The 26143-nt window shown below is 38.0% G+C and overlaps 2 protein-coding genes across 4 annotated transcripts in view; both read left to right on the top strand.

Annotated features, from left to right (window-relative positions):
• Window positions 1-10118, top strand: part of LOC118814384 (ras-specific guanine nucleotide-releasing factor RalGPS1) — a 218351-nt gene extending 208233 nt beyond the window's left edge. Inside the window, exons 12-20 of one of the 2 annotated variants that reach the window (XM_036579966.1) lie at window positions 536-653; window positions 1057-1208; window positions 1454-1502; window positions 3187-3267; window positions 4921-5026; window positions 5211-5303; window positions 5405-5510; window positions 5634-5725; window positions 7676-10118. In XM_036579966.1, coding sequence (XP_036435859.1) covers window positions 536-653; window positions 1057-1208; window positions 1454-1502; window positions 3187-3267; window positions 4921-5026; window positions 5211-5303; window positions 5405-5510; window positions 5634-5725; window positions 7676-7705 — 827 coding nt within the window. In that variant the 3' untranslated portion in view covers window positions 7706-10118. The remainder of the gene's footprint in view (window positions 1-535; window positions 654-1056; window positions 1209-1453; window positions 1503-3186; window positions 3268-4920; window positions 5027-5210; window positions 5304-5404; window positions 5511-5633; window positions 5726-7675) is intronic. The other variant, XM_036579967.1, reaches the window with a different exon arrangement.
• A 10061-nt stretch (window positions 10119-20179) lies between these two features.
• Window positions 20180-24905, top strand: LOC118814996 (cathepsin L1-like). 2 transcript variants are annotated; one of them, XM_036580919.1, is made up of 8 exons: window positions 20180-20221; window positions 20895-21037; window positions 22115-22237; window positions 22501-22653; window positions 22925-23149; window positions 23340-23508; window positions 23804-23921; window positions 24579-24905. In XM_036580919.1, exons 2-8 carry the CDS (start codon window positions 20909-20911, stop codon window positions 24676-24678), a joined length of 1017 nt encoding a protein of 338 aa, XP_036436812.1. In that variant the 5' UTR covers window positions 20180-20221; window positions 20895-20908; the 3' UTR covers window positions 24679-24905. The 2 variants fall into 2 exon arrangements, with proteins under 2 accessions (XP_036436812.1, XP_036436813.1); XM_036580920.1 differs by having other exon boundaries at window positions 20193-20221; window positions 20898-21037.
• The last annotated feature ends 1238 nt before the right edge of the window (window positions 24906-26143 follow it).

Here is a 26143-nt window from a genome sequence, read left to right as displayed (position 1 = left end):
TGTAGATTACACAAACTGTGAGCTGAGTTAAACACCGTATTAGATAAAGGGTTCACCTCAAAGTAGCTGAATTCACTTAGGTGTCTGTATAGTTTTGGACATACAGTGTACCAAACTGCCTGAAAAATGACCTCCACTTCAGATACTGACATTGTAAAAGAAGTTGGTTGCATTGACAATGAAGTGTGTTCTAAGTCCTTTTTGCCTGCCTGTGCCAAAGTGTGCACCCCCTTTTATTTCTAATGCACCCTAAGTGATTTTGTTCTGAGGCTGTGCATGGATGAATATGTGGATGGGATCCACTCTGTGGATTTTTTTCGCCATATGAACAGTGGGCATAAATGTGGATCTGTCTCCCTCTAGAGGAATTTAAAGGGAGCAAGGAAACATGCAAGTATTTTGTGAATTGATTCCTAAAGATGTAAATTAAAGCCGCGTCGGTATTTGCTTGTGTTTTTTGTCCCAGTGAGTCGCATTACAATTGTGCATTCAGGGCCTTATAAATGATTCTCTCGCTCGCTCTCTTTTTCCTCAGACATGTCACTTTCTGTGAGGTACAGTCGTCGGCCTACCTGCCCTGATGCCACAGTGGGGGTCCGCATGCCCACCCCTCCGCCATCACGCCACAGAAAGAGCCATAGTGTGGGCAACAAGTGTGTATCTTTTGCTTATTTCACTCATTCTCTCTATCTCTTCACCACTTTCTCAAGCACACAAACATGCACATGTTGAAGGCCCCATATCCTTCATCGGTCTTATATTTTGTTTTCCCATTTGTGACCTATTTGTGGGCTTATACACCAAAAAATAGTCATTCATTTTTACATCTCTTTTATTACATAAACAGGTCAAATTTGTTCCTTCAGATGTTCTGGTTTTCATGACTTCATAAAAACAGTGAATTTCAAAGCACTGAGATCATTGAGAGTTTTAATGTTTGCAATCCAGTTAACTTAAAGTTTTGTTTGTGATGAGTATAAAAATGGCAATGTTTTCAGTGACTGTTATTGCTCTTACATTATGATTCATGATTGCCCTGCACTCTCCCTCTCTTAGTATGATGTGGCAGTTTGGCATGGTGGAGAGTAAAAGTGCCACATTTCCTGTGGAGAAACCACGGCATCTGCTCGACGACAGCTTCTTAGAGTCTCAGAGTCCAGCCAGACACAACCCCAACAACTCTTCAGTGTCCAATGGCATATCAATAGGTACCAACACAGTGTTGTCATACTACATTAAACCTATTATAGCCAGTACAGCCATTACAATTGTTGTATGTAATGTAAGTAATTGTGCCTTTTTCAAGATTTTCAATCTGTACCTAATCTATAGCATATCTGTATATCATTACGTTCTTTCATTTTGTTATAAATACATATTCCTGTAGTGCTACAGTGTTAAAAAGGCTTGAATTTCTGGCACTGGTACAAATAAGATATGTTTTCCTCTTCAGGAAGCAGTGAGAGTTCATTCTGTGAGGATCTCTCCACAAGAGTAGAAAGGTAAGATGACCTGTCTTTATTAATAACTGTTAACGGAATGTTTAACATTAAAATATTTTGGTTTTGCATTAACCGAATAGTAGAAAATTATTTTCGACCGCCAGGCTACGAAGCAGATGATTTCTTGTTGCGTTGTTTTCACCTGTGATGAAATGTGTTTCTGTGTCTTTTTCATGTTTAAATGTGTAGCATATATCTGTACATACTCAACAAAAACGCATAAAAAAAGAAAAATGTTAAAAAAAGCAGTTAAAGGGGAATTCCACCAAAGTTTCTACGCTGGATGAGATGTAAACAAAGTGATTGAGAGTGGTTTGATTCAAAATGGTTCATCGTAGAGAAACTTACAGACTCACTGGTGGTGATAGGAACCAGGGGTCACTATGTATACCAAACAAACATCGAAAAAAAATGTTTTGGGCATCAGGCAAAATATTCTTGACAATTTCTTCACTTTCTATGAGGGAGCTTTTCGAGACAATAAACCTAAAAAAATCTTCACTCTCTATGTTTCTCTAAAACAAAGCATTTTACATCAAACCAGTCTAAATGACAGTGTCTACATCTGAATGATTTAAATATGCAGGAATTTTGAGAATTCTTTGGAAATCCCCTTTAAATTTCAAGTTGATTGTCAGGAACAGCAGCCTTTTTCAGTATGTAATCAGTCCATTTTATAGAGCTTGAGTTCAAATCAGTTTATCTATAGAATCCAGTATGAATAAAATGAGAGGTGAAAATAAATCCCAGGATGAATATGGCTCTTCAGTATTCTGGACTGGCTTGCACCGGTTCTGCATAAGTTTACACTTAATTTTGTGTGGAAAGTCTTTACTAAGTCCTGAGTTAATACTAGTTAGTTTCAAACTATCCTTTTACCAAAGTTGGTTTAACCACAAATTGTTAAGTCATGTCTTAACTAGTAAAAACTAACTAATGCTTACGTTTTGATGTTTAGACTCTGACTGAACTGGGGCAGGGGGTGTTAGCTATATGTTTAGAACTAAAAGCAGGGTGATGATTAGAGCTGTAAGTAAAATCACAGCATATAGTATTTGGTGTTTTTAGCTTAGTTAACCAAAAACTAAGCTTTTTTCTGTAGTTTCAGTTGGTTTCCCCAACATTTACACCAGCTGAGGGGGGGTGTAAATATTTAGTACAAAACTAGTTTGTGTAGTGCACCCCAATTTGATTTAGTGACTTGTAAACCTAAACTTAGCAAATACTTATGTTACAGCTAGCCTGTGTTTGAGCTTATGCATTGCTGGTGCAGCTGCTCCCTGATTATCCTTGTAATTCTCATCTGCTACCAACAGGAAAGTAAACATGTTTATGACAACTTGAACAGACTAAAAATGTCTTTATCCCTGAAACATAATGGGCTGGTTTCCTAGCCCCAGATTAAGCCTATGACTAGAGTAATAAGGTTTTTGCAATTGTAAATCACCAATGGCATTCCAGTTTAGCTAGCTAGCTAGCTACCTAGCTAGTCAGTTAGTCTGTCACTCAGTCACTTAGTCACTAAAACAGTCTTTTTTTTTGTCCATTTCTGGAAATTTGCCTAGTCTAAGACTAGGCCTATGAAAGTCCAGAGCACATTGTCTAAGCATAAATTGGACTGAAGAATAGTGAATTAGTGTCCACAAACAAGCCCACAAACTGACTGTGCCAAATATGCAAACAGGGGGCGCATGTATGCCACACTTGGCCCCAACTGGAGGGTTCCTCTCCGCAACTCCCCCAGAAGTCGCAGCTATGCCTGCAGGTACAGTCTTCAGCTTGGGTCAAGGGTCACCTCATTTGTCCTTCTGAGCCGTCACGATTCGTCCTTGCATGCCACCTGTCTTCTTCACCAATCTCTTTTATCTCTCTTTTCTAGCTTGTCCCAGGCACATTTCTTTCATTTCCGACTTTGCCTTGGGTCAGATGGTCATCTTACATAATGTGTGCAGCCTGTTCAATAGCTACATGTACTAAGTTGTTCAAACGTGGTGTCTGTTGGGTGGAGGTTTGGTTGATGGGTTTCACATGCTAGCACCATTTTACTCTCCTAATTCTACCTCATTTGACGTTTCCTGAGCTCACTTCACTCTTTCCAGTGACTTTCGGAGCAGGTTTGGTGGTGACCAAACATCTGACACATTTCCTGTCTCCTTCCGAGTGTCAACCTGTCATTTTTGGCTTCCAGTGAGCCACAATAAAAGGCCAGATCATCTGAACTCACTTTAGTTCACTGAACATTTCAGCCTGCAGAGCCATGCTTGGCCAAACTGTTCAACATCAACACCATTACAAACACTTGCTCACTAGGGCCCGACCGATTTACTATCTGACTGGTGAAATTGGCTGATGTTTAGGTTCCGCAGAACACTGATGCATACAGTACAGTGCAAAAGTCAGAGACCACCCTTTGTTACAAGTTATTCATTTTGTAGCGTCAGGAAAAAAGAAAACATATTTAACAGACATTTAAACAGGAGCCTCAACAAGTAAATATAATATACATTTTTCAGTGTTTTATGTGTCCACCTTTTGGCTTTATTACAGCATAGATTCTTTTCAGGAGTTTGCTTTCAGTTTTTCAAAGAAATCTGCAGGGATATTTTTCCACACCTCCACATCAAAGTAATCCACGTTCAGTGAAGTCTGGACTGAGGTGGTCAGTCCATTGTTCTGAGAACACCAGCAGCTTCTTTGTGTGATTTGCTTTTTTTTTTTCTTTGTCTGTTTTCTTTCTTCTTGACAGCTACACATCCTTTCAGACTCATAGTGTTGAGTTGTCTTCTCACAGTGGAAGGATAGACAGAAACACCTGTGGGTGTTTTTTTTCAGATCTGACAAAGCAAGAGTGGAGCTTGATTTCCTCTCTAAAAGATGAAAGCTCTGAGTACTGTTTATCTGATGGTGACAGTTTTAGTGGTCCAGTCATTTTATGAGCTCCAGTTTTGAAAACTCCTGTTTTTCACTAATTTTCCTTTCTCAGAAATATCTCCTGACAAAATCAATAACTTACTTAATGGCTGCTTTGACTGGGAATTGAGTAAATGAAGTGTTCTCTGACTTTACATGGTACTGTATAAAATACAAATAAAAACCTATACGTTTTTCTTATTGATTTCATGGCTGTTATCAATTAATTTTTAAAATATTCTTATCGATAAATTGATAAGGGGTCTCAGTCCATACATAGTTGACAGTTCACAGCTGAAATATTGGAGTCTGTTTATTTTTTGATTATATTAAATGATCAGCTGATGTTAACAGTTATTAGAATTTGAAGATTCTTAATATCAATATCAGTGACAGAAGGTTCATATCGGTCAGGCCCTAGAGCATACAGATGCTGCACATATTCCTTAACATAGTGGAATACAGGATGTTTTATTCATGTTTCAAGCAAATATTTCCACTCCAACAGTGCGTCAGCAGTGCAACCCGGCCGAGGCCATGGGGAGATAGGTGGTATCGCTATGGAGGGTCCTCTAAAGAGGAAGACCCTGCTGAAAGAGGGCCGAAAGCCAAAGGTGAGCTTGGCATGTAATGTATCCAGGGAAATGAAAATCTGAATAACAATCCTGACAGCCCTTGATTTAACCTGATAAATGTGTCAATTTACTTGTTGAATTAAATCTTCTGGCAAGGAGATGTCTTAATAGTGTACGTTTTCATTTTTCATGAACATGACACATTTTCGGTTCTGGTTTTTAGCTTTCATCCTGGACACGGTATTGGATCACACTCTCGGGCTCTACTTTGACTTTCTATGGAGCCAAAGCACTTCGAGGCACAGAAAGAAAACATGTGAGGGTGTCCCTTTGTGCCATTCAGTTTTAGAATGTGACCCATTTAGTATGGCAGTGCAAGTTGTGATGAGTATATAACATATTGTTTCCGTCATATAGTACAAATCCACACCCTGTAAAAAAGTGTGTGTGCTGGGCTGGATGGTGGTCTTGCCAGATGATCCAACACGACCCAATATCTTCCAGCTGAATGATGCAGACAAAGGTAAAAAGAAATTCCCTTAGAGCAATAGTGTATATTTGAACTGTCTTTCAAAATTTCTTCGTTCTTTGTTTTTGCTTTTGGTTTACATGTTGGATTAAATGAAAAGTAAATGTCTTTTCCCAGGAAATGTTTACAAGTTTCAGACAGGGTCCCGATTCTCTGCAATCCTCTGGCATAAACACTTGGAGGAGGCTTGTCAGAGCAACAAACCGCAGGTAGTCTTATAATCCATTTAGAACACACCTACATCCTAGAAAGAAAACTGGCCAAGGGCCAAAAAAATTGCAGACATTTGAAATTTTAAACATTTATTTTAAAACATTTTGCTGTAATTTGATACTAAAACACCCCAAACATAAAATTTTAAAGGTAAAATCAGAATTAAATGTTATATACATAAACATACCAGTCCACTTTTTATTTATTTTATTTTTTTTGGAATTGTGGGCTGATGTCGATATCCAGTATATATCAGGTACATGTCAGCAGCTACATCAAGATTTAAATAATATAGAAATTGGTACTACATCTTAGCATTAGGGAAATGTAACATATATTTTTATGGAGTTACAAATGGAGTAAAAAAATAAAATACAATTATTTTAGCACAGTAGCTCTGCGTCACCTAAGCATTCTGCTCTTCTGGTGTGCAATAAATAAATCAAATATTGGGTTTATAATATTGGGCTCATAAATACACCAATATTGGGTTTATCGGGTCTGTAGGGCTACAAATTTAGTAAAAGGAATAAAATGCAGCACAGTAGCGCAGTGCTGCCTAAACATTCTGTCCTTCTGGAGTACAGTAAATTCATCAAATACTGGTTCAAAACATCGATCAAATCTAATCTTTCTTTGGCCTACATTTACGGCATTCGGCAGATGTTCTTATCCAGAGCAACTTACAATTTGATAATTTTACACAGGAAGGTGAAGGTAGTGTTAGGAGTCTTGCCCAAGGACTCTTATTGGTATAGTGTAGGGTGCTGCCCAAGCGGGGATTGAACCCCAGTCTACAGCGTAGAAGGCAGAGGTGATACCCGCTTCACTATACCAACCACTGCCCTAGTCACAGACACAAACAAAGTCACAGACACACAGACAAGCAAACATGACTACAGTCTGCAAGTACATATCAAGTTTAACCTGCAATGTGTACTCTAAATGATATATTTTGCCTTTGTACTTGATCTTCTACTAACTTTGTTGAGCAAATAAGTATGTATTCAAAAGCATGAAGTATATGTTAAAAACTAAATTAATAGCCCCGTTTCCAAAAAAGTTGGGATAGTTGTCATTTAAACCCTATATTTAATTGAAAATAGTACAAAGTCAACATATCAAATGTTGAAACTGAGATGAAACTGCCCATTTTGAATGAAGCAACACATTTAAAAAAAAATTGGGATGGGGGAACAAAAGACTGGTAAAGTTTTATAATGCTAAAAAAAAACACCTGGTTGAACATCTCACAACTAATTAGGTTCATTGGCAACAGGTCAGTGACATGATTGGTTATAAAAGAGCATCCCCAAAAGGTCTTCAGAAGTAAAGATGCGGAGGGCTTCAACACTTTGCCAATAGTGCAGCAAATCAAGAAAAATGTTTCTCAATGTAAAATAGCAAAGAATTTAGGGATTTCATCATCTACAATACATAATATCATTAAAAGATTCAGAGAATCCTGAGAAATCTCTGTATGCAAGGGATAAGGCCGAAAAACAACATTGGTTGGCCATGATCTTCAGACCCTCAGGTGGCACTGCATCAAAAACGCGATTCTATAGGTGAAATCACTGCACAGGCTCAGGAACACTTCCGAAAACCATTGTCTGTGAACACAGTTCATCGCTGTATCCACAAATGTAAGTTAAAACTCTACCATGCAAAGAAGAACTCATACATAAAAAGAATCCAGAAATGCTGCCACCTTCTCTGGGCCTGAGCTCATTTAAAATGCACTGAGGCGAAGTGGAAAAGTGTGCTATGGTCCGACACAATCAAAATTTGAAAATCTTTTTGGAAATCATGGACACAAGTCTGCGTTGTTGTGGCCCGGAAGGAACCCAGTTTGACACACCTGCCATAGAGTCACAGTTCACTGTTTTTTTTTGTTTTGTTTTGTTTTTTTATTGTATAACTAGTTTCTCTTTCTTTCCTCTTAGACACCAGCCAATCTCATGTCATTCGAGTAAGAGCCCTCGCTCAAGCCTTAAAATGTGAAAAAGTGCCAAAGCTCTCTCCATGTGGGATAGGAGGAATAAGTCTGCGAAGAAGAGAAAAAAGAACTGACCAGGAGTGTCCACTGAGCCAAAGTTCCGCTGCTTACATGGACTTTTCCTCTGGCCTGGCGAAGGCTCCTCAGCCTCAGGGCTAGGCAGAACTTGTCTGTCTTGCACTGGGAAACAAGGTGGAATACTCTAGGCTATGTGGAGGTACTGGCTGTACTGTACTGTAACAGTGAACACTTTCCTCCCCATCCCCTGCCTTATCTGGAAGCTTTTTTTGTTCTGTAGTGTCCTTGTCTTGCTACCATGAACATATTTTTTAGCCCATGTTGGGTTTGTTTATATGTTGGGAGTATAGGTTGTGCACACAAATAGTCTACACTAGAAGTAAGCACTGTTATTGGACTAGAGATGGGAAAAGACAGTACGGTGCTGTCCTTGTTTTCGGAGGCCTTACCTAGCCACACGAGAAGAACTACAGGGAGGCTGATTCTGTTTTATATTCTACTACTGTAAGGGTAAAGAGCCACTGCTAGCACTCAGAGCCATAGATGCACAAAGCACAGCTGGGTCACCTGTTGCCATACTGGCTTTGACTGATGTAATTCATAGGCTAATACCTTTAGTAGATCTGTAAAGAAACAGAACGTTGCTCATTGGTGGCCATTTTCAGAATGTGATATATGTTCTGTAGGGCTGGCCCGAATGATTTGAATACTCAAGTATTCGTTCATTAAGTTGGTATTTGATTCACTATTGAGTATTCAGATATCTGTCAAAAGTTGTGGTTAAAACTACAATACATTTCATCAAAATGGGCCTTTATGTTGTTGCTGTCACTCAAAAACCTTGTGTCTTAATTTCTGTCATTTTTACTGTTCTATATAAGTTACCTTTTGCATTGTTCTGGCGGTGGAATACCAGCACTGCTATGTTGTGGGTGCTCCCAGCCAGAGGAGTCTGGTGTGGGGGTGAAATTCAGTCTAGCTAGCAGACAAAGAGCTGAAGTGATCACAGTATCAGTGGTCCCTTGACTTGAAAAGTGCCCTCCGTGCACTTTACTAGCCAAGTGGGACACCTCTCGAGCTGCTTCTAGGTCCATCCTGTCCACGTTCAGATTGCATCTTCAAAAGCTCCTCAATCCTCTGCTCTACTCTTTGTAGCTCAGCTATGACTGAGCTCAACTTGGCCTGGGTGTCACCCCCACTATGGCTTTCAATGCTAAAAAAATGGTGAACAAGCCAAATAACATAAGAAAATCAACTAACTAAAACCAAGTAACACCGTGATGGTCATAAATAAAACAATCATTCTTATACGGTACACCCTTAGCATCTGCTCGACTCATAAAATGTATTTGAGCGAGAGGACTTCCATTGTGGCTTCTATGGCAGACAATGCGAGCAGCTGGGCTTCAGTCTGACTATTATTACATTATTGCCACCTACTGGTTATACTTTGAGCTGCTTAAATAAACATACTTAAAATTATAGTTAATTGTGTAAAATAACTCATTTTAATCATTTTAAAGGGTGATTTTGAGAATAAATATTTGAGTAGTTGTTAAAAAATGCCAGCGAGTATTTAAAAATTTCGGGCCAGCCCTAATGTCCTGTTTTTGAAGGCTGAAACATCTAAAAATCCACTCACATGACCTGTGGGTCATAAATTATTTCTCAGTGCATTAAATAACATAAACCAAGAGTTGAAGACTGTCCAATAGGAGTGTCCCTTTGCTCTCAGCTCCTACTTGGACCTGTTTGCTTGAGCCTAAGGAAAAACTCCATTGTTTTTGATGCTAATCTCTGTCTGCCACATCTGTACTGGACATCTGTACCACAGACAGCAATTTCAGCTTATACTGAGGAAATAACTGCAAAGCCCTCGACTCAGAACACACAATTCAGCAGAAGCTGTTGGGCAGTTGCTTCAGCCACTTCAGACAGGTTTTGAGTTATTTTACAGGGAAACGTGTCAAAACTATTGTCTGTAATCAGGTGTATGATACAGATGTGACAGATAGAGATTAGGTAAAATAAAAAAGGGAACTATCAAAGTTAGTGGACAAATTGTTTGACTATAGTTTACATCAGTGATATTTAACCCTGTCCTCAGCATCCACATATAATATTGAACAAAGTCAGAGACCACCCTTCATGTGTTTAATTTCCAGTCACAGTGGCTGTTAAGTACAAGTTGTTCATTTTCCATCATCAGCAAATACATATTTAACAGAAAATTACACTCAACAACTAAATGTAATTTTTTTTCAGTATCTGGTGTGTCCACCCTTTTCCTCCATTACAGATTCCATTCTTTTCTGTAGTCTTGCTTTCAGTTTTTCAAAGAAATCTGTAAGGATATTTTTCTACACCTCCAAAGTTCGGTCTTAAAAGTTGGTTGCATTTTCTGCTTCTCAAGTCCAAACACACTCAGTGATGCTGAGGTCTGGACTAGTCTATTGTTCTGAGAACAGCAGCAGCTTCTTTGTTTAATTTGCAAATTTTCTTCTTTTTTGTTTCCTTTTCTTACTAACAGCTTATTGTCAGCTACACATCCTTTCACACTCATAGTGCTGCGTTGTCTTCTCACAGTGGAAGAATAGACAGAAACACCTGTGGATTTTTTCAGATCTGAAGCAACAGTGGAGCTTGATTTTATCCTCTCTCTTAAAGATGAAAGCTTTAAGTACTTTTTTTCTGATGGTGACGGTTCTGGTCTTGTATGATCTTTGAATATTTTTTTTAACTCCTGCTTTTTTTTGCATTTTTCTTTGGCTTCCGTCTTCCTTAGGCAAGTAAATTATCTTGTATCTAATCTCCTCAGAAATATCTCTTGAAAAAATGAACATCTTGTATTTAATGGCTGTTTTGACTGGAAATGAAATTAAACGAATGTTGGAATTCTGTACTGTAGATCAGAAATGTGGACTGACTGAAGGATTGAGTGCTGATTTGCATTAAGGAAAAACTTGTGAAAAGCTGAACTGTATCTTTAATGAAGTATTAGGCACTTATAACAATAATGTGAGAAAGTGTTCAAATGTCCCACTTTTTCTGTCCTGCTGCACAAACAGTAATATCTGTTCTGTAGCCCAAACACCACTTTTTTAATGATGTCAAGGGAAATGTAAGTGTACATACTGAATTGACAATCGCACTATACGGAGGTACGAGTCTCTAAGCGGCCGATTCTGAACTTGACGATGTAATAATTGTTTATACAAGAGCCATGGCCTTCAAAATGAAGTAGATGTCTCAAGTTCAAATCACATGACTGTCTGTTTTATCAGTAAGGACCTGTTGCATACTGTCTAATGTTGTATGAACTTTTGACTTATTTAAAGCCAAGTGTGAGTTTCCTTCTCTTTTGTGCCTAATAGTGTACATTGTTTTAAATTTGATTTCATTAACTTTTGAAAGTGAATGTAGTGGCAACAGCACATCGAGACTTATGTCATTTTTGATGTCATATTTATTTTTTGAAATTTGAAAAGCTTCTAGAAAGTATTTGTTTCTCAAATGTAGTCATTAGGTGCTACTAACCTGCAAAAACTCGATTGAAATAAAGGCCACCAGGTATCATCAGTAAACATTTATTTGTATTTTTGTAGAACGTTTTTACAAACTCTTCAGTCAAAGATATTTGTAAATGAAACTCTAAATCTGTATAACTCATTCTCTCAACACTCTCAGAAAAAAAGGTATGAAACTGTCAATGGGGCAACGCCTTTCTTGTCACTGGGGTGGGACACTCAAGGGTACATCTCAGTGCCTTTAGTCAGGGAACATAATTGTACCATAATCCATTTAAATTATATTTACTAAGTTGTGTTAAATCCACACACCCCGTCTCGTCTCCAGGCTTTTTATTTTATTCTTCTGTTTTAAAACATTCGGTTATGAAAAGGTACAAATATGTACTTTTCATCGGGGAAAAACTTATTTAAGGTGCACAGATGGACCTTAAAACCACTGTTGTATCTTTGAGGGTACATTTACGTTGCTTGTACCTTGATGAACAAAAAAATGTACCTGCACAGCACCTTTATTTCTAACAGTGTAAGGTACGCCTAGTCTTCCAGAGGGATGAATTTGTGGCAATACCAGAGCCGGTTTAAACTGGACACTTCCTATTTCTCCCATTATACCGAAAAACAAGCAAACCACTAGCAGGCGCTCACAAGTGAATCCTCAATGAATGGGAGTGAATGGAGGCTAAAAACGATAAAGCCATTTATGCTCAAACTTTCTTTAATTTTGGAAAGTAGAAGGATGCATTCCATTTTAAAAAATCAAAGAAAACTCACCTGTATTTCCGTTTTTTTACAGCAAAAAGGTTTTGTGCAGTACAAGGCTTAGCATTACTGCTACTTAGTGCGGATTGGTTGGTGAGCTAATCAGCACATCGGCTGAATGAAGCAGTTCTCACTCACTGATGTCATGAACATACATGTCCCTGTTAGAAAGTCCTATAACTGGAGTTCAAAAACGTTAAATATATGACAACATTGTTGAAATATTCTATGCTATTCAAGTGCATTTGAATGTATTCAAATTTACATTTACATACTACAGTTTTGCAGAAAAAGCTCCATACACTGTCAGAGAAGTTCACACAATGTAAATGTACCCTCAAAGTTTTTCCCAGGGAAAAGATACATATTTGTACCTTCTGTATCAAAACCTGATGTTTTAAAACAGAACAGTAAGGTAAAAAGCCTGGAGTCAAGACAGGGCATATGGAATCAATGCAACTTAAAAAATACAATTGCAGCGGAATAAGATACAATTATTTTCCCTAACTAAAGGTAGTGAAGACTCACCCCTGAGGGTACCACCCACATGACAGATAAGTACCTTTTTACCCTCTAGTGTCTGACCGACCTGGAATTGTTGGAGTGGCAGCTCTCCGCACTCTGGTAATACATCTTCAGTGTAGTGGTGGGGGGCCGTTTTCGTAGGCTTCTACCTGATTGGATATGGATTATGGAAAATCTTAGGGAACGCAAATGTAACTGGAATTTTTACTATTTTACTGTTTCTCCAGTGTTGGAAGGTTGAATGAAACTTAATTCCCTGTAGAGGATGTATTAACTTTTTTTCATATGCACTCTTAAAAAAGATGGTTCTTCAAGGGTTCTTTAGTAAAGAAAATGGTTCTATAACGAATCACAAACACTCAAAAACCCTTTGCATGATTAAAGGGGTTCTTCACATCATGAAAGTGTTCTTCAGATTGATGGAGAATGTGTTTCGTATGGTTCTATAAAGAACCTTTTTGAAAATGCTTCTATTTAGCACCAAAAAGTGTTCTTCTATTGTTACAGGCTTGACATCATAACAACAGAAGAACACTTCCTGGTGCTATATAGAACCCTTTTCAAGAAGTTTCTATATAGAACTATCTACAGCACATTCTCCATCAATCTGAAACATTCATTTAATGATGCAATAGACCCTTTAATCATGCAAAGGGTTCTTTGTGTATTCATGGTTCTTTATAGATTTATATAGATATATATTTTCTTTACTAAAGGACCCTTGGACAACCATTTTTTTTTCTAAAGTGTAGAAAATCAACAAAACATGACATTGGAACAGGGGTGTTCAAGCTGTATTTCAAACCTATTCCCCCCACAGAATTCAGCAATTGTTCATAAGATTCTACTTTAAGTGAATTTCGAGTCAGGTTTTCTGTTCTTTTCTAATTACGGAGAGTAACAGACTACACTGTGTCATGCATATTGGCAGCAGCAACTGAAACAGTCATCTCAAGGTCTAATCACTTGGGGCTGAAGCCAAATCCCATGAAGATAATCATAGGAGGATAGTCAAGGGTCTTGCTGTTACCCTGGCTCATTGACAAGCTTTCAAAATTTGAAATAATGTTGTCTTACTGCCGGGAATATGCTGAAATATGCAGGGCAATGTTACTCTATGGCTGGATTTGAGAAACCCAGTTCGAGGCCATCCACAGATATAAAAGAACGATCAATAATCTTTGCTGACCATTATCATTCCTCTATCATGCCTTTTTCCTTTGCAAGATTTGCAAGACTAATTATGTTAAAGTCTGTATGTCTCAATGATTATATTTGCCCTGTTTGTCCTTGTGCATTACTCTTGCCTTATTCTTCATTATTTTGTACTATTTATTGCTTCAGAGTACAACATTTAGGCAAGCAAAGGGACATTTTTGTTTCAAAATTTCTGCATAATTATGTTGTTATCTAAACAGTCATTCAGAGTGGTTTGATGTGAAACTTAGTCAAAATTGTTCACAGTGGTGGTGATAAGAACCAGACGTCTGATGAGTTTCATGCCTCTAAAAGCTACATCACAGAACGTTATTACATAACGTGGTAATGAATACACTGCCTTGTGCCTTAGACAAATTTTTGGCCTAAAACAAATTTGCCACTATTTTACTAACATTATATACAAACACTTATGTGTAGGTTCACTTGTCATTTTGGATAGTAAATAAAATTATTATATTTTTGTCATAGACATCAGCAGATAATCACCATCAGTTGATAAGTTTCTACAATGCACGGTTTCACACAAAACCACTCTGAATGACCTTGTTTACATCTTCACAAATGAGCTATGCAGACGTTTTGAAATATATCCCTTTAATTTCCTCTCCGCAGGTTAATCTTCTATCATATCTGTCACAATTTGTTGTAGTATTTCAGACACACAGCAAGGCTTGGCAGTGATGATAAATTGCGTAAGAGTATTATTATTATTTCAGGCTCTTTTAAATGTCCCTAAGCCAGGTTTGACAGTCATCTGATTTTGTCAGTGAAATGAAGGCTTTGTTTTAATTGCCACTTGTATTATCACAAGTATCGTGTCAACCCCTTTTCTATTTCTGTTTGTTTTTGAACTGCAAAAGACAGATTGACGTTACAGTCTATACACTGCATGTAACTGTTTTTCTGCTGTCTGTTGTGACTGAAACTGCTATTCTGCTGTATTGTTGTGATTTTTTTTTTCTTTTGATAATTTATTTCTTACTTTTGCCATTGTTGTACATTTAGGTTTTGTTTTTCTTTTTTGGCTTAAAATGTTAAGTCTCATGAACAACAATTAAATACCACTTCTGTAAGGAGGTTTATTTTTGTGTACTTCATTAGCATTTGATAATTGTTTGACTTCTCTTTAATGATCTAACATGAATTTAATTTGATGTATGATTAAATTATTGTAGTAGAAATTGATGCAAGGTCCAAGTAAGGACACTGTCATTATTCATTAACAGGTGGGGTTTGTGGTTATAGGGTTAGAGTTAGATTACTCAAGCATTCTTCCTCACTCTCACGCAACACCATCAAATCCCCGTTATTGACAGCAAGTCAGTGAATCCTCTACAGGCTCACAGTGGTGTTTTTGATTGCCTTAATAGTCTGTAGTGGTGGAAAATGGATGACAGCATCACATAGTGTTTGCTTACCATTTGCTCACTTTTCTGTTTGATTACTCATAGTTATATTTGCATAATTGTACCTTCTTTGTCCTGTTTCACTATTAGATGACAGTATGCAGACCCAAATAGCACTAAATAAATACAAACAATAAATAAAAAAGAAATGAATGAATACACCAAACCCATGAAGGGCATCACAGCATACTGATAGATTAAACCAGGATCATTTTAGCTTCTGCTTAGGTCTTTGTTAATTGTATTGGATATAACAATAATAATAATAACAATAATAATAATAAGAAGAAGAAGAAGAAGAATTATTATTATTACTATTATTATTATTAGTAGTAGTAGTAGAAGCATAAATAACAGGCATAAATGTGACATATCTATGAAATATATAACTATGTGAACAATGCATACACAATTACAAATATATCTATGACATATATATATATATATATACTGTTAGAGTAAGTAGTTATGTCATTCTATATACAGTGAACAGTCTGTTGTATGGAAATGCAAGGGATAATAAATAAATTATCGCTTAAATAAATATTGTGTGCAACAAACAATATTACAAGATTAGTGGAGTAGTAGTAGATGTAGAAGTAATAATAATAATAATACTCATTATTATTATTATTATTAATATTAATAATAATAATAATAATAATAATAATAGTAGTAGTTGTAGTAAGCGGGCAGCAGAACTGTTAAGCATATTAAGCATGAATTTGTTGGTGATTTGGCGCCCTCTATCAGCAGATATTAGTAATAACATGCATCACCAAGTAGCACCACTAAAAGCAACAAAGACCACAAAAACCATCATGGTAATTTCCCAGGTATTGTAGGTCTTGTGCCAATTGATTGACGTGTCAGCTCTAACAGGATTTCGACTCTGTCCTGTGTTCACACTTAAGCCACTCTCTTTTAATTATGGTTGAATATCCAGGTTAAGGTGAATGTGTAAAAAGGAGCCTGAAGAAAGCCATTTCAAATCAATTGGAATACACCCTTCCCAGTGTTATAGAGAGCCTAGTAATAATATTCATGATTTGCAAATTATATGCACCCCTACAATACGCACAATATGCATCCTACACACACTGGGCTTTATGATTACAGAGACTGTTTGCCCACATAGTGCTGAAAGTGCTACCTGGGCCATAACACGCCTCATTCAGCTTATCACCAAGTCTGTAATCAGCTGAATCCACTGTGTAACATTAGGGAGAACACAACAACAGGAAGAGCTGTGCTTTTAATCATCACTGCAATACAGTCTAGTCGCATACCAGACTCTGACGGCTTGCTCTATTCACATTATGTCACTGATGTTGAGTTCCAACCATCCAAAGCACCCCTGCTGCCTTTTTGCCAGTGGTTCCCACATCAGCTGATAAAATTAACATTCTCATATCATAACCTTAATTGTTCCCATAACCCGTATTTCTACAAGTTCCTCCATTCTAATGATGCACACAAAGGCTATGTCAACCTTCAACCTGCTAAGGTGGGAGTGTGAGATACAGGCCAGGTCCACAGGTACATACATCATAAAACATTTGGATAGCGCATGTTATCAACCTAGGAATAAAGAGCACAAGACGATCTAAAGCCTATTACAACTAGAATGGTTAAAAACTCAATCAGCATTCAACAATTGACACAAATATATGAAATATCCAGAAATAAGAAGCCTAGCCAAATGATATGCAAATATAAACAGACATTTAGACACAGTGCTGAAAGATCATAACCAGAATAACCAAAATACATACAGCAGTACTAAACTTATCAGACTACAGTATATACAGTCATGTGATCAAGTAAGAACAAGTAACACCCCGTGAAGTGTTCTGTTGACAAATGTGGACATATTAGTATTTGATCTTTTAGTTAAACTGTATGTATAGATAACGATTATATGATAGAACATGAAAATTTGACTTTGCAATCAATTATTTTCAAAAATAACAGAATAATAATAACTTTTCTGTTTAAAAAAGGACACCCCTGAGGTTATTCTGATCAAATGCTGTCTTTGGTTTTCACAAGCATGGCTTCTAGTATTGTGTCCAAACATGTTGAGAAAGTGTCATATTTCCCAAAGATGCAGCAAAAGCATCAGGAGCTTCATGAAATGGGTTTCCATGGTCGAGCAGCTGCATACAAGCCTAAGATCAAAATGCACAATGCTAAGCATTGGATGCGGGGAGGGTGTAAAGCATGCCACCATTGGACTCTGGAGCAGTGGAAATATGCTCTCTGGAGTGATGAATCACGCTTCACTATCTGGCAGTCTGATGGACAAATCTAGATTTGGCAGATGTCAAGAGAACACTACCTATTGGAATGCATAGAGCCAACAATAAAGTTTGGTGGAGGAGGGATAATGGTCTGGGGCTGTTTTTCAGGGTTTGGGCTCTTCAGTTCCAGTGAGGGGTAATGTTAATGCTACAGCATACAAAGACGTTTTAAACAGTTATATGCTTCCAACAAGCAGCAAAACTTTGACAAGGGGTGCCCAAACCTGCATACAAGACCTTTGCATATAGCTACTTTACCTTTCTATTGTGTCTCTTTACTTTTTATCATATTAGTTTTATTATACATGACATTTTAAATTTTTTATTATACCTTTTATTGCACGTCTGTTAGCTAGCTAATTTAAGGTCAAATTTTGCTAATGTAAGATAAGGTTCAAGGGAAACTAATGGCTAATGCAAAACTGTGAAAATGTGACCTTTTTGTAAAGTAAATAATAACTTAAAGCAACTCAAAGTAATAACTTGAGTGGTTTTACAAAAACAAATTATCACTTTAGTAAATTTATTTTCCACGGCTTTTATTTATATTGAAGTGAATTAGCACTGCTATATGAGGCTGTTACTCTTACTTACAGCTGTTACTCTTTCCAGCTCTGCAATTACGCACAACAGAAATAGGCAACAACATGGCATATATCTCTATTGTTACACCCTGGAAAGGTCATTACTGAGTTGAAATGAAATCAAGTTATATAGAATCTTGCTAATTTTCACCACTGAGGTAAAGATTTTAACACTATTCACACAATGAAGCTTTTTAAGGCAGTTTAACATAACATAAGATTAAACATACAGTAGTATGTGAAAGTTTGGACATCCCCAATTTCATGTTTTGTGACAATAAACTAACATATCCTCTACAGATAAAACACTTTTTATGCAATTTTATTTTTCCCAATGTGTTAAACTCAGCAAATAAATAGAAATTGTGCATGAAATTTTGCAGAGAAATGCTGTATTTAAGTTTGTTTCCTATAGCGAAAAAGCAACAAGACATGTCATTTGTCCAGGGGTGCTCAAACTTTTGCATATAACTGAAGGAAAGATTCAACATAGGATGAAGACAATTAGAGAAAGATCAAACACTGGGTCAGAAAAAAGCCTAATCATTGGCCAAGACTACTCCACCATCATTAACGCCTGCTAACACAACCCAGTAATATCATCATCATCATCATCATCATCATCAAAATAATATTCAGTACAGTTACAGTTTGGTTGATGAATGTCTCCACAGACAAAGCTTTTACCATGTTAAGGTAATGCTTAACCATCACCCTTTTGTACTTAAATCTCTTGTTCCTGTGTTCTGTTAGCTACTGAGCAAATGAGCTGACCAAATCTCTGTGTACTCAAAGAAAAAAACTATTAGATGTTGTTTTTGTTTAACTGAATTCTTTCAAGACTAAGAGAACTTATTAAAAGTGCACTGAGTCTTCCTTTATAGTCACATGTAGAATCTGCATAGGAAATGATTAGGTAATAATTACTTCAAGTCTTTTGTAAATGTATGGTCACTTTTCACCCTTTACTAGGGACCTTTAGGCTTAAATACATTATGGATGGAATGTACTTTACATTTACATTGATTTCGTGTGGGTTACCAGCAGATCTGATAAACAAAATTCACTGAAAATGTTGTGTTGAATGAGTCGAAGCAATTACACAACTAATATACATATATATATATATATATATATATATATATATGTGTGTGTGTGTGTGTGTGTGTGTGTGTGTGTGTGTGTGTGTGTGTGTGTACACAGTGGGGTCCAAAAGTCTGAGACCACTTTGAAAGATTTAATTTTTTTTTTATTTAATTCTTGTAATGGATTATATCATCTTAGGCAGATCAGCGCTAGCACAACACAAACAGGCCAAATGCTGAAATGAAAACAGCTCATTCGCAACATGATCAGCTCATGTTGATGCGTGCCTTATCTGAAATGACAACAGTGACACGAGAAGCTGATGCCAAAGAAATGATGCCAAGATGTGCTGTGTTTGCTGCATTTTGGCGCTTGTTGTAACTGGACCGTAGGCTATCGTATGAAACTTTCTATTACCAAGACGTGTGGATGACTGATAGCAGTTGAGAGCTCAAGGTCTACATAACGTGATTAATCAATACTGTCGTCTGCATGTTGACAGAAATGTTAAGCTACAGCATAGAAAAAAGGCCCTTCTGGTTGACGGATGTCTCACTGCAACAGAGTGTTTATAAGTGTGAATTTAACAGATTCATGGCTGGGATGCAAATTTTACATGTTAAAGGGGAATTCCACCAATTCTTCAAATTTCCAGCATAATTAAATGCTTAAGATGTAATCAAAGTCACTCAGAGTGGTGTGATATGAAATGCTGCGTTCTAGAGAAACGTATACAGTCAGAATTGTTCACAGTGGTGGTGATAGGAACCAAGACGTCTGAAGAGTTCAGTGCCTCTAAAAAGTCCCTCACAGACAGTTTTAAAATAACCATGTCTCAAAAAAGCGCATGAGTCGTTTGTTTCTTGTCATCAAATTTCAGCGACCTCACAGGTGACTCTGGATAACTGGGTCATGTGATCACATGTTCGAAACTGTGTGGGGGCTAGAGAGACCCGCCGTCACCAGCAGCCAATCAGAAGTAGCCTTCTGTTCTGGCGCGCTTAATAAAGTTGGGGTGCTGTAAATACAGTAGTAGTTGACTTTTCGCCCTGACCTGTAAGGTAGGTACCGCTCATACGGGCAAGAGGCCAGTTCGTTGAGTTATATTCAGTTTTTGTCTCATAATGTTTGAAATGTAAAGTTACCAGACTGTTAAAAATGTGAGCCGCTGTCTAGTTGTTGATAAGCTACTTAACGCTGTTCAAAATGTATTAAAAAATGAAGCTGCTGTATCTGTTAACTAACTGCCGTTCTGTTGCGTTTGGTTTGAGGCTGGGACGCATTTCGCCTCAGCGTCGTGATGTACATGTTGTGTGGATGCTTTATTTACTGGTTTACTTGGTCTGGATGGTCGAATTTTGTTCCATTTCTTTAAAAAAAAAAGAGCCAATGAAACTGTAGAGCTGTCTCCGAGAGTGCCGCTCGAGAATGGACACTGGTATTTCTATGTGGGCTTTTTCGCTTTCCGCTTGGCTTTCGGCCATCATCCACCGCTCGGGATCCTCTCGCATCTCGTGACCGACTCTAGCTATCTGTCTTAAACATGGCCTACAGCATCGTTATGTGTAGCTTTTCGGTCAGGATACTAATAACTGAAGCCTGTTTACATCGTTTAGAGCGAAATTGTTCTCAAAACTCCACTATTTGAACGGCAGTGAATCCCTAAGCCGTTCTATATTATAGTGTTAGAAACTCTGTCCCGCTCCAAAGTGCTTCTCATTGTCATCCTTTCAGCAGCCTGGGCAGTCATGTTGCTGAGTGTGGCCTCCGTCCTTGCTCTGTGCATGAGCACCGCATTTACTGCTCCGAGTTTGGACCGGCAGCTAGATGACCACTGGAAGCTCTGGAAGTCCTGGCACAGTAAAAACTACCATGAGGTGGGTGTGAGTGAGGCTCTCGCAGGCCTTCTGCTGGGCTGGCCAAACTTAGTTCTTCCACTTGGCCTTGTTTACTGTAAACATGATTAGTAAAGCTGTTAAAGTGTCAATAGTACTGAAAGATGCAAAAAATGTTCAGGTAGGGCTGCTAGATTATGGCAAAAATCATAGTCACAATTATTTTGGTTAATAATGAGATCACCATTACTGATTGACTATGCAAACATGCCTTTTTTAATAAATTAAAATAGTTTTTAACAGTGGATTTCCCTGAACTTTTAAATATAAACAGGTAATACAGCTGAAACAATAAATGAAAATGTTGGATAAAATAAATAAGTATATGCATTCAAATAAATAGAAAAAATAATGAATGAAAAATAAGATCAGCTATGTTGTAGAGCACTTCCACAAACCTACTGAAATCTATGTGTGTGGGTGAAAAAAAAATATATATATATACATACACACACACACACACACACACACACACACACACACACACACACACACACAGACCAAAGTAAACTAGATGAGTTTGAGCTTTTAGGGAGGGGTGAAAGCGCACCACTGTAAGAGAAAAGGGTGTAGTAGATTTGTACACCAGACAAAATGAGCATCACTGCAAAACAGAATATGTTTATCTTGTTTTCATAATTGTTGGAAGCCAAAGTTCAGGGACCTAAATTTAAATGATTTATATGCCCATTGTTCTCTTCTGAGGATATTTGGGCTGCACACAACACAAATTGCGGGATGACTGCATGATGTTTTGTATTGTTTACAGCTTAGTTGCACTGTTGAAGATCAGTATTTTGCATAAGGACATTTTGCCATACCAATCAATGGAGTCTACGATTGGAGCTGTAATGACATTTAAGAGCCAAAATATTGAAAACCAATTCAGCCTCAAATTATTAACCTGTAAGTGTATTGTTAAACCCCTGTTGGTTGGATTGCATGTTCTGTCAAATCTTGGGCATTATTTGATTATGGAGGTGGTATTAGGTGCTTTCATGCAAAGTATGCAGTGATTTTTGCTAAATCTCTTTGCTTGAACGGTTGCCTTTCCTGCAGAAAGAGGAGGGCTGGAGGAGGATGGTGTGGGAGAAGAACCTGAAAAAAATTGAGCTTCACAACCTTGAGTTCTCCATGGGCAAGCACACCTTCCGTTTGGGCATGAATCAGTTTGGTGACATGGTAAGAAACCAAACATGCATTAATCAACTTGTCTAATAACAGTAGTGTGGGTGTCCAATCCTATTTCTTCTCCAAAACCCTAATAGCAACTCCCTTTTGACATTTGCATATAGTTGAAACTATTGTTATTTTAACTTAAAGAGCCTGTTTAACCCATTAATGCTTCCCAGTGTTTTTGATGTCATGGGGTGTGTACTGTATCTATACCTTACTAAGAGCGATTCTCATAACTATAACTTGATTGCCACTGTTTCTTTCTTCAGACCAATGAGGAATTCAGGCAGGTGATGAATGGCTACAAAAACAAGGCCGACAGGAAGTCCAGTGGTTCCCTGTTCTTGGAGCCTAACTTCTTGGAGGTGCCCAGGCAGGTGGACTGGAGAGAGAAGGGCTTTGTCACTCCAGTGAAAGATCAGGTAAAAACCCTTTTGAGAAAGCTTCAAGACCCTTCCTTTTAAAGATGTACATGCATGAGAATTCTAGCACCACAGCAGTCTAATTACAAAGGGACAATGTGTCTTCTATAAAGAAAAGATATTTGAACATGTCCTTGAATTAACAGCTTACTTCATAGATGCAGTGAACATGAAATCTGGTGTCCAGTGTGTGTGAATTGCCTTGTCGCAATCAAGCATGACTTACCATGCTCTAAACAGATCCTTACATGTTTGACTTCTGTGGTTTCAGGGTCAGTGTGGTTCATGCTGGGCCTTCAGTACTACAGGAGCTTTGGAGGGCCAGCACTTCCGAAAAACGGGCAAGCTGGTCTCCCTGAGTGAGCAGAATCTGATGGATTGCTCTCGGCCACAGGGAAACGCAGGCTGCAATGGCGGTCTCGCCATCCAGGGCTTCCAGTATGTCATGGACAACAATGGAATTGATTCGGAGGAGTCTTACCCTTATCATGCAAAAGTATGTAGACATCACACAAGGACATGCTAAGAAGGCTTTAATCATGGTAGTTGGGTGTTCATGGTTCTATATAGAACCATTTTCTTTACTGAAGAACCTCTGAAGAACCATCTTTAAGTGTGTGTCTGGGTGCAGTACTTTATGCCAGTAGGAGCTAGCTGACTGACTCCCACCCCTCTGGTTCTTGCAGGACGATGACACATGCCATTACGACCCTCGGTTCAACTCTGCTAATGTCACCGGATTTGTGAACATCCCCAGTGGTAACGAGCGTGCTCTGATGAAGGCTGTGGCTGCTGTTGGCCCTGTTTCAGTTGCCATTGATGCTTGTCATGAATCCTTCCAGTTTTACCAGTCTGGTGAGTTAATGGTGTGACTGGTTATCTTGAGGCCTCTTGTGGCTTCAGATGTGTTTTGAGACAGAATGATGAAGTCTAAAGCAAAACTAAGCTTGTTTTTGGTCCTTCTTTTAATGGGTCTACTGAGTGACTAAATTGCTTTTGAGTGAATTATACTTAGAAGATGTAGAAGATGCCCAAAGAGTTCGAAGTTGAGCTTTATGCTCAGTCTGCATGGCAATGCATGGCAAAAAGCAGAGTGGCAATGTTTTGTTACTCCCTTCCGTAACGTGTGTTTACTTTCTGCTTTCTGTAGGGATCTACTATGAGAAGGAGTGCAGCAGAGAGGACCTGGATCATGGTGTTGTGGTGGTTGGGTATGGCTATGAAGGAGCAGATGAAGATGGAAAGAAGTACTGGATTGTGAAGAACAGGTATAGTGGAAACAATTGAACAGTATGCTAGAAAACCCATGGCCTCACTTGCTGTGTGTGTGGATTCAATCTTGAAGTGATCATCCACGAAAATGCAAGTGTGATTGACCTGGATCAGGGGTCAGTCCTGGTCCTGGAGATCTACCACACTGAAGAGTTCTGGTCATACCAGGCTCGAACATTCAGATCCTCCTAAAGGCCTTTATCTACAGCATATGTGTTAGTTTAGGAGTGGAGCTGAACTATGTAGGGTGGTAGATCTCCTGGGCCAGGATTTGACACTGCTGGTGTAGATCAGTGGAAGTTTCAGGCCTGATGTACTTGGTGGCATAATGGCAGTGTGCTGCAGAGTGCATGATGGATGCTATGAGCCACATTTTTCCGTTACCATTAGTTATGTGTTTAAAAGTCACAAGAAGCCATTAAGAACTTCATTTCCTGTTCTTTTCAGTCTGTTGCTTGTTGGTGACCAGTTTGGCTACAAAGACTTTGATATTTTAGGTCCATTATTGAGGACTTGGCGAACAGAGCATAATCATTTGAGAACAAATGTAGCTGTGGTCTGAAGGCCTTTGAACTTGGATTCTTAATCACAACCTGCATATTGTGCTTTCTCATAGCTATTAATTTGTTTTCATTTCCCTTGCATTTATTTAGCTGGAGTGCGAAGTGGGGAAACAAAGGCTATATCTACATAGCCAAGGATCGGCAGAACCACTGTGGCATTGCAACTTCAGCCAGCTATCCCTTGATGTAAAGCAGCAGGACTGTATTTGGAATATTCTTGCTGCAGTGAAGAAGCCCTGACTGCAGCCTCAACTCCTTTTGGCCTGGAGTGGTTTTGAGAACTGTTTTTAGGGACTTTTGGGGGAAAACTCAATCTTTTTATTCTTGTTTCTTAATTTTAATCTTATTTTATTAAATGTTATTTATAAATAAGCTTAACTTTTCTCTTCATCTTTTGTTTGCCTGCTTCTTGTCTTGGTCCTGTGTTTTATACAGGCATGCAAGGTTACATAAAAATGTTTGAAAAATGCAACAGTTTTGTTTCTTTATTGCTCAAATGTTTGGTCTCTGCTGACTTGGTTATATAAAAAGGCTTGTAGCATTTATAAAGTAGTGTTAAGTCTTTGGGACCTACCAGATGGTTCACCTTCTTGCTCTAACTTGCCGTGTTGCGTTTTGGAGCGCACATGTGGGGCCCTATTAGGTGGGGCCCAAAGGTTTAGAAACATGGTCTTAAAGTGCATGATTCTTCAGGTTATTGCTGTATTGCATGTTCATAGGCCAGATGTTAAATGCTGCTTTAATGGTCATATTCCCCAATATAGTTGTCATTGAAATGTAAACAAATCTTTCAGAGTGGTTTGGCACAAAGCCTCCTTTTGCTCTGTTCTTATTTATTTTTATATATTTATATACAAATACAATACATACATTTGCAGTTTTGGAACAACAAATGTTTTGTTTTTAATGCAAGTCAATGTAACCAGACTTCCAAGTAATTTTGGGTCATTTCTTTCGGTCTGTTCATCATGAGATTTGCAATAGACATTTTCAAATTATGATTAAAAACTGAAAAATTACAAAAATGGAGATGCAAGGTCGTGTTCTGACAGCAGCGATAAATGTATAACAAAGCGAGAAGGAGATAATCAGAGTGAACCAGTGATGGTACTGTGTATAACAAAAGTAATGGGACAGGGGAGCTCATAGTATTTACCTTGTTTTTGCCATTTTCCATTACTTAAACTATAAACTCAAACAATGAGGCAAATGTTTAAAAATACAGTGCAATACAGCCTGAACTCGGGGAGGCAAAAACTCGTAGTGGACCTGTAACGGCACCAATTTTGGACTTTTTACTGAATTGGACTTTGGACTAAAATCCTTTTGCTTTGAACAACCCTACACTGTAATTATGTTTGTTTTATTAAAATGAATGAACATTCCATTTTGTCACTAACATAACAATCCCAACACCATTGAAACTTTGCCAAATGTCTGTTTCAGAAGTGACATTTTTAACTAATTATGAGCATAACTCAAGAACAATGGCCAGTAGGCCTACATGACTAAAAAACACAGCTTTGTACACACATAAAATCATAATATTGTGATGTTCAGCAACTTATTTTAGCCAGACCCCTACATTTTAGAGTACAAAGTGAGACTGCATCCCTGTCCCTCATGGCCACATGGTGAGCAGTTAGATCCCATTG

This window comes from Colossoma macropomum, unplaced genomic scaffold, assembly GCF_904425465.1.
Source record: "Colossoma macropomum unplaced genomic scaffold, Colossoma_macropomum, whole genome shotgun sequence".
Lineage (NCBI taxonomy): Eukaryota > Metazoa > Chordata > Actinopteri > Characiformes > Serrasalmidae > Colossoma > Colossoma macropomum.
This window is presented reverse-complemented; position numbering and strand designations above follow the sequence as displayed.

Bases quoted from the DNA above. Each gene is read 5' to 3' on its own strand.
- LOC118814996 (XM_036580919.1), top strand. From the start codon at position 20,909: ATGTTGCTGAGTGTGGCCTCCGTCCTTGCTCTGTGCATGAGCACCGCA. The intron at 21,038-22,114 runs GTGGGTGTGAGT...CCTTTCCTGCAG, and splicing joins ACAGTAAAAACTACCATGAG to AAAGAGGAGGGCTGGAGGAG. The intron at 23,922-24,578 runs GTATAGTGGAAA...GCATTTATTTAG, and splicing joins TACTGGATTGTGAAGAACAG to CTGGAGTGCGAAGTGGGGAA.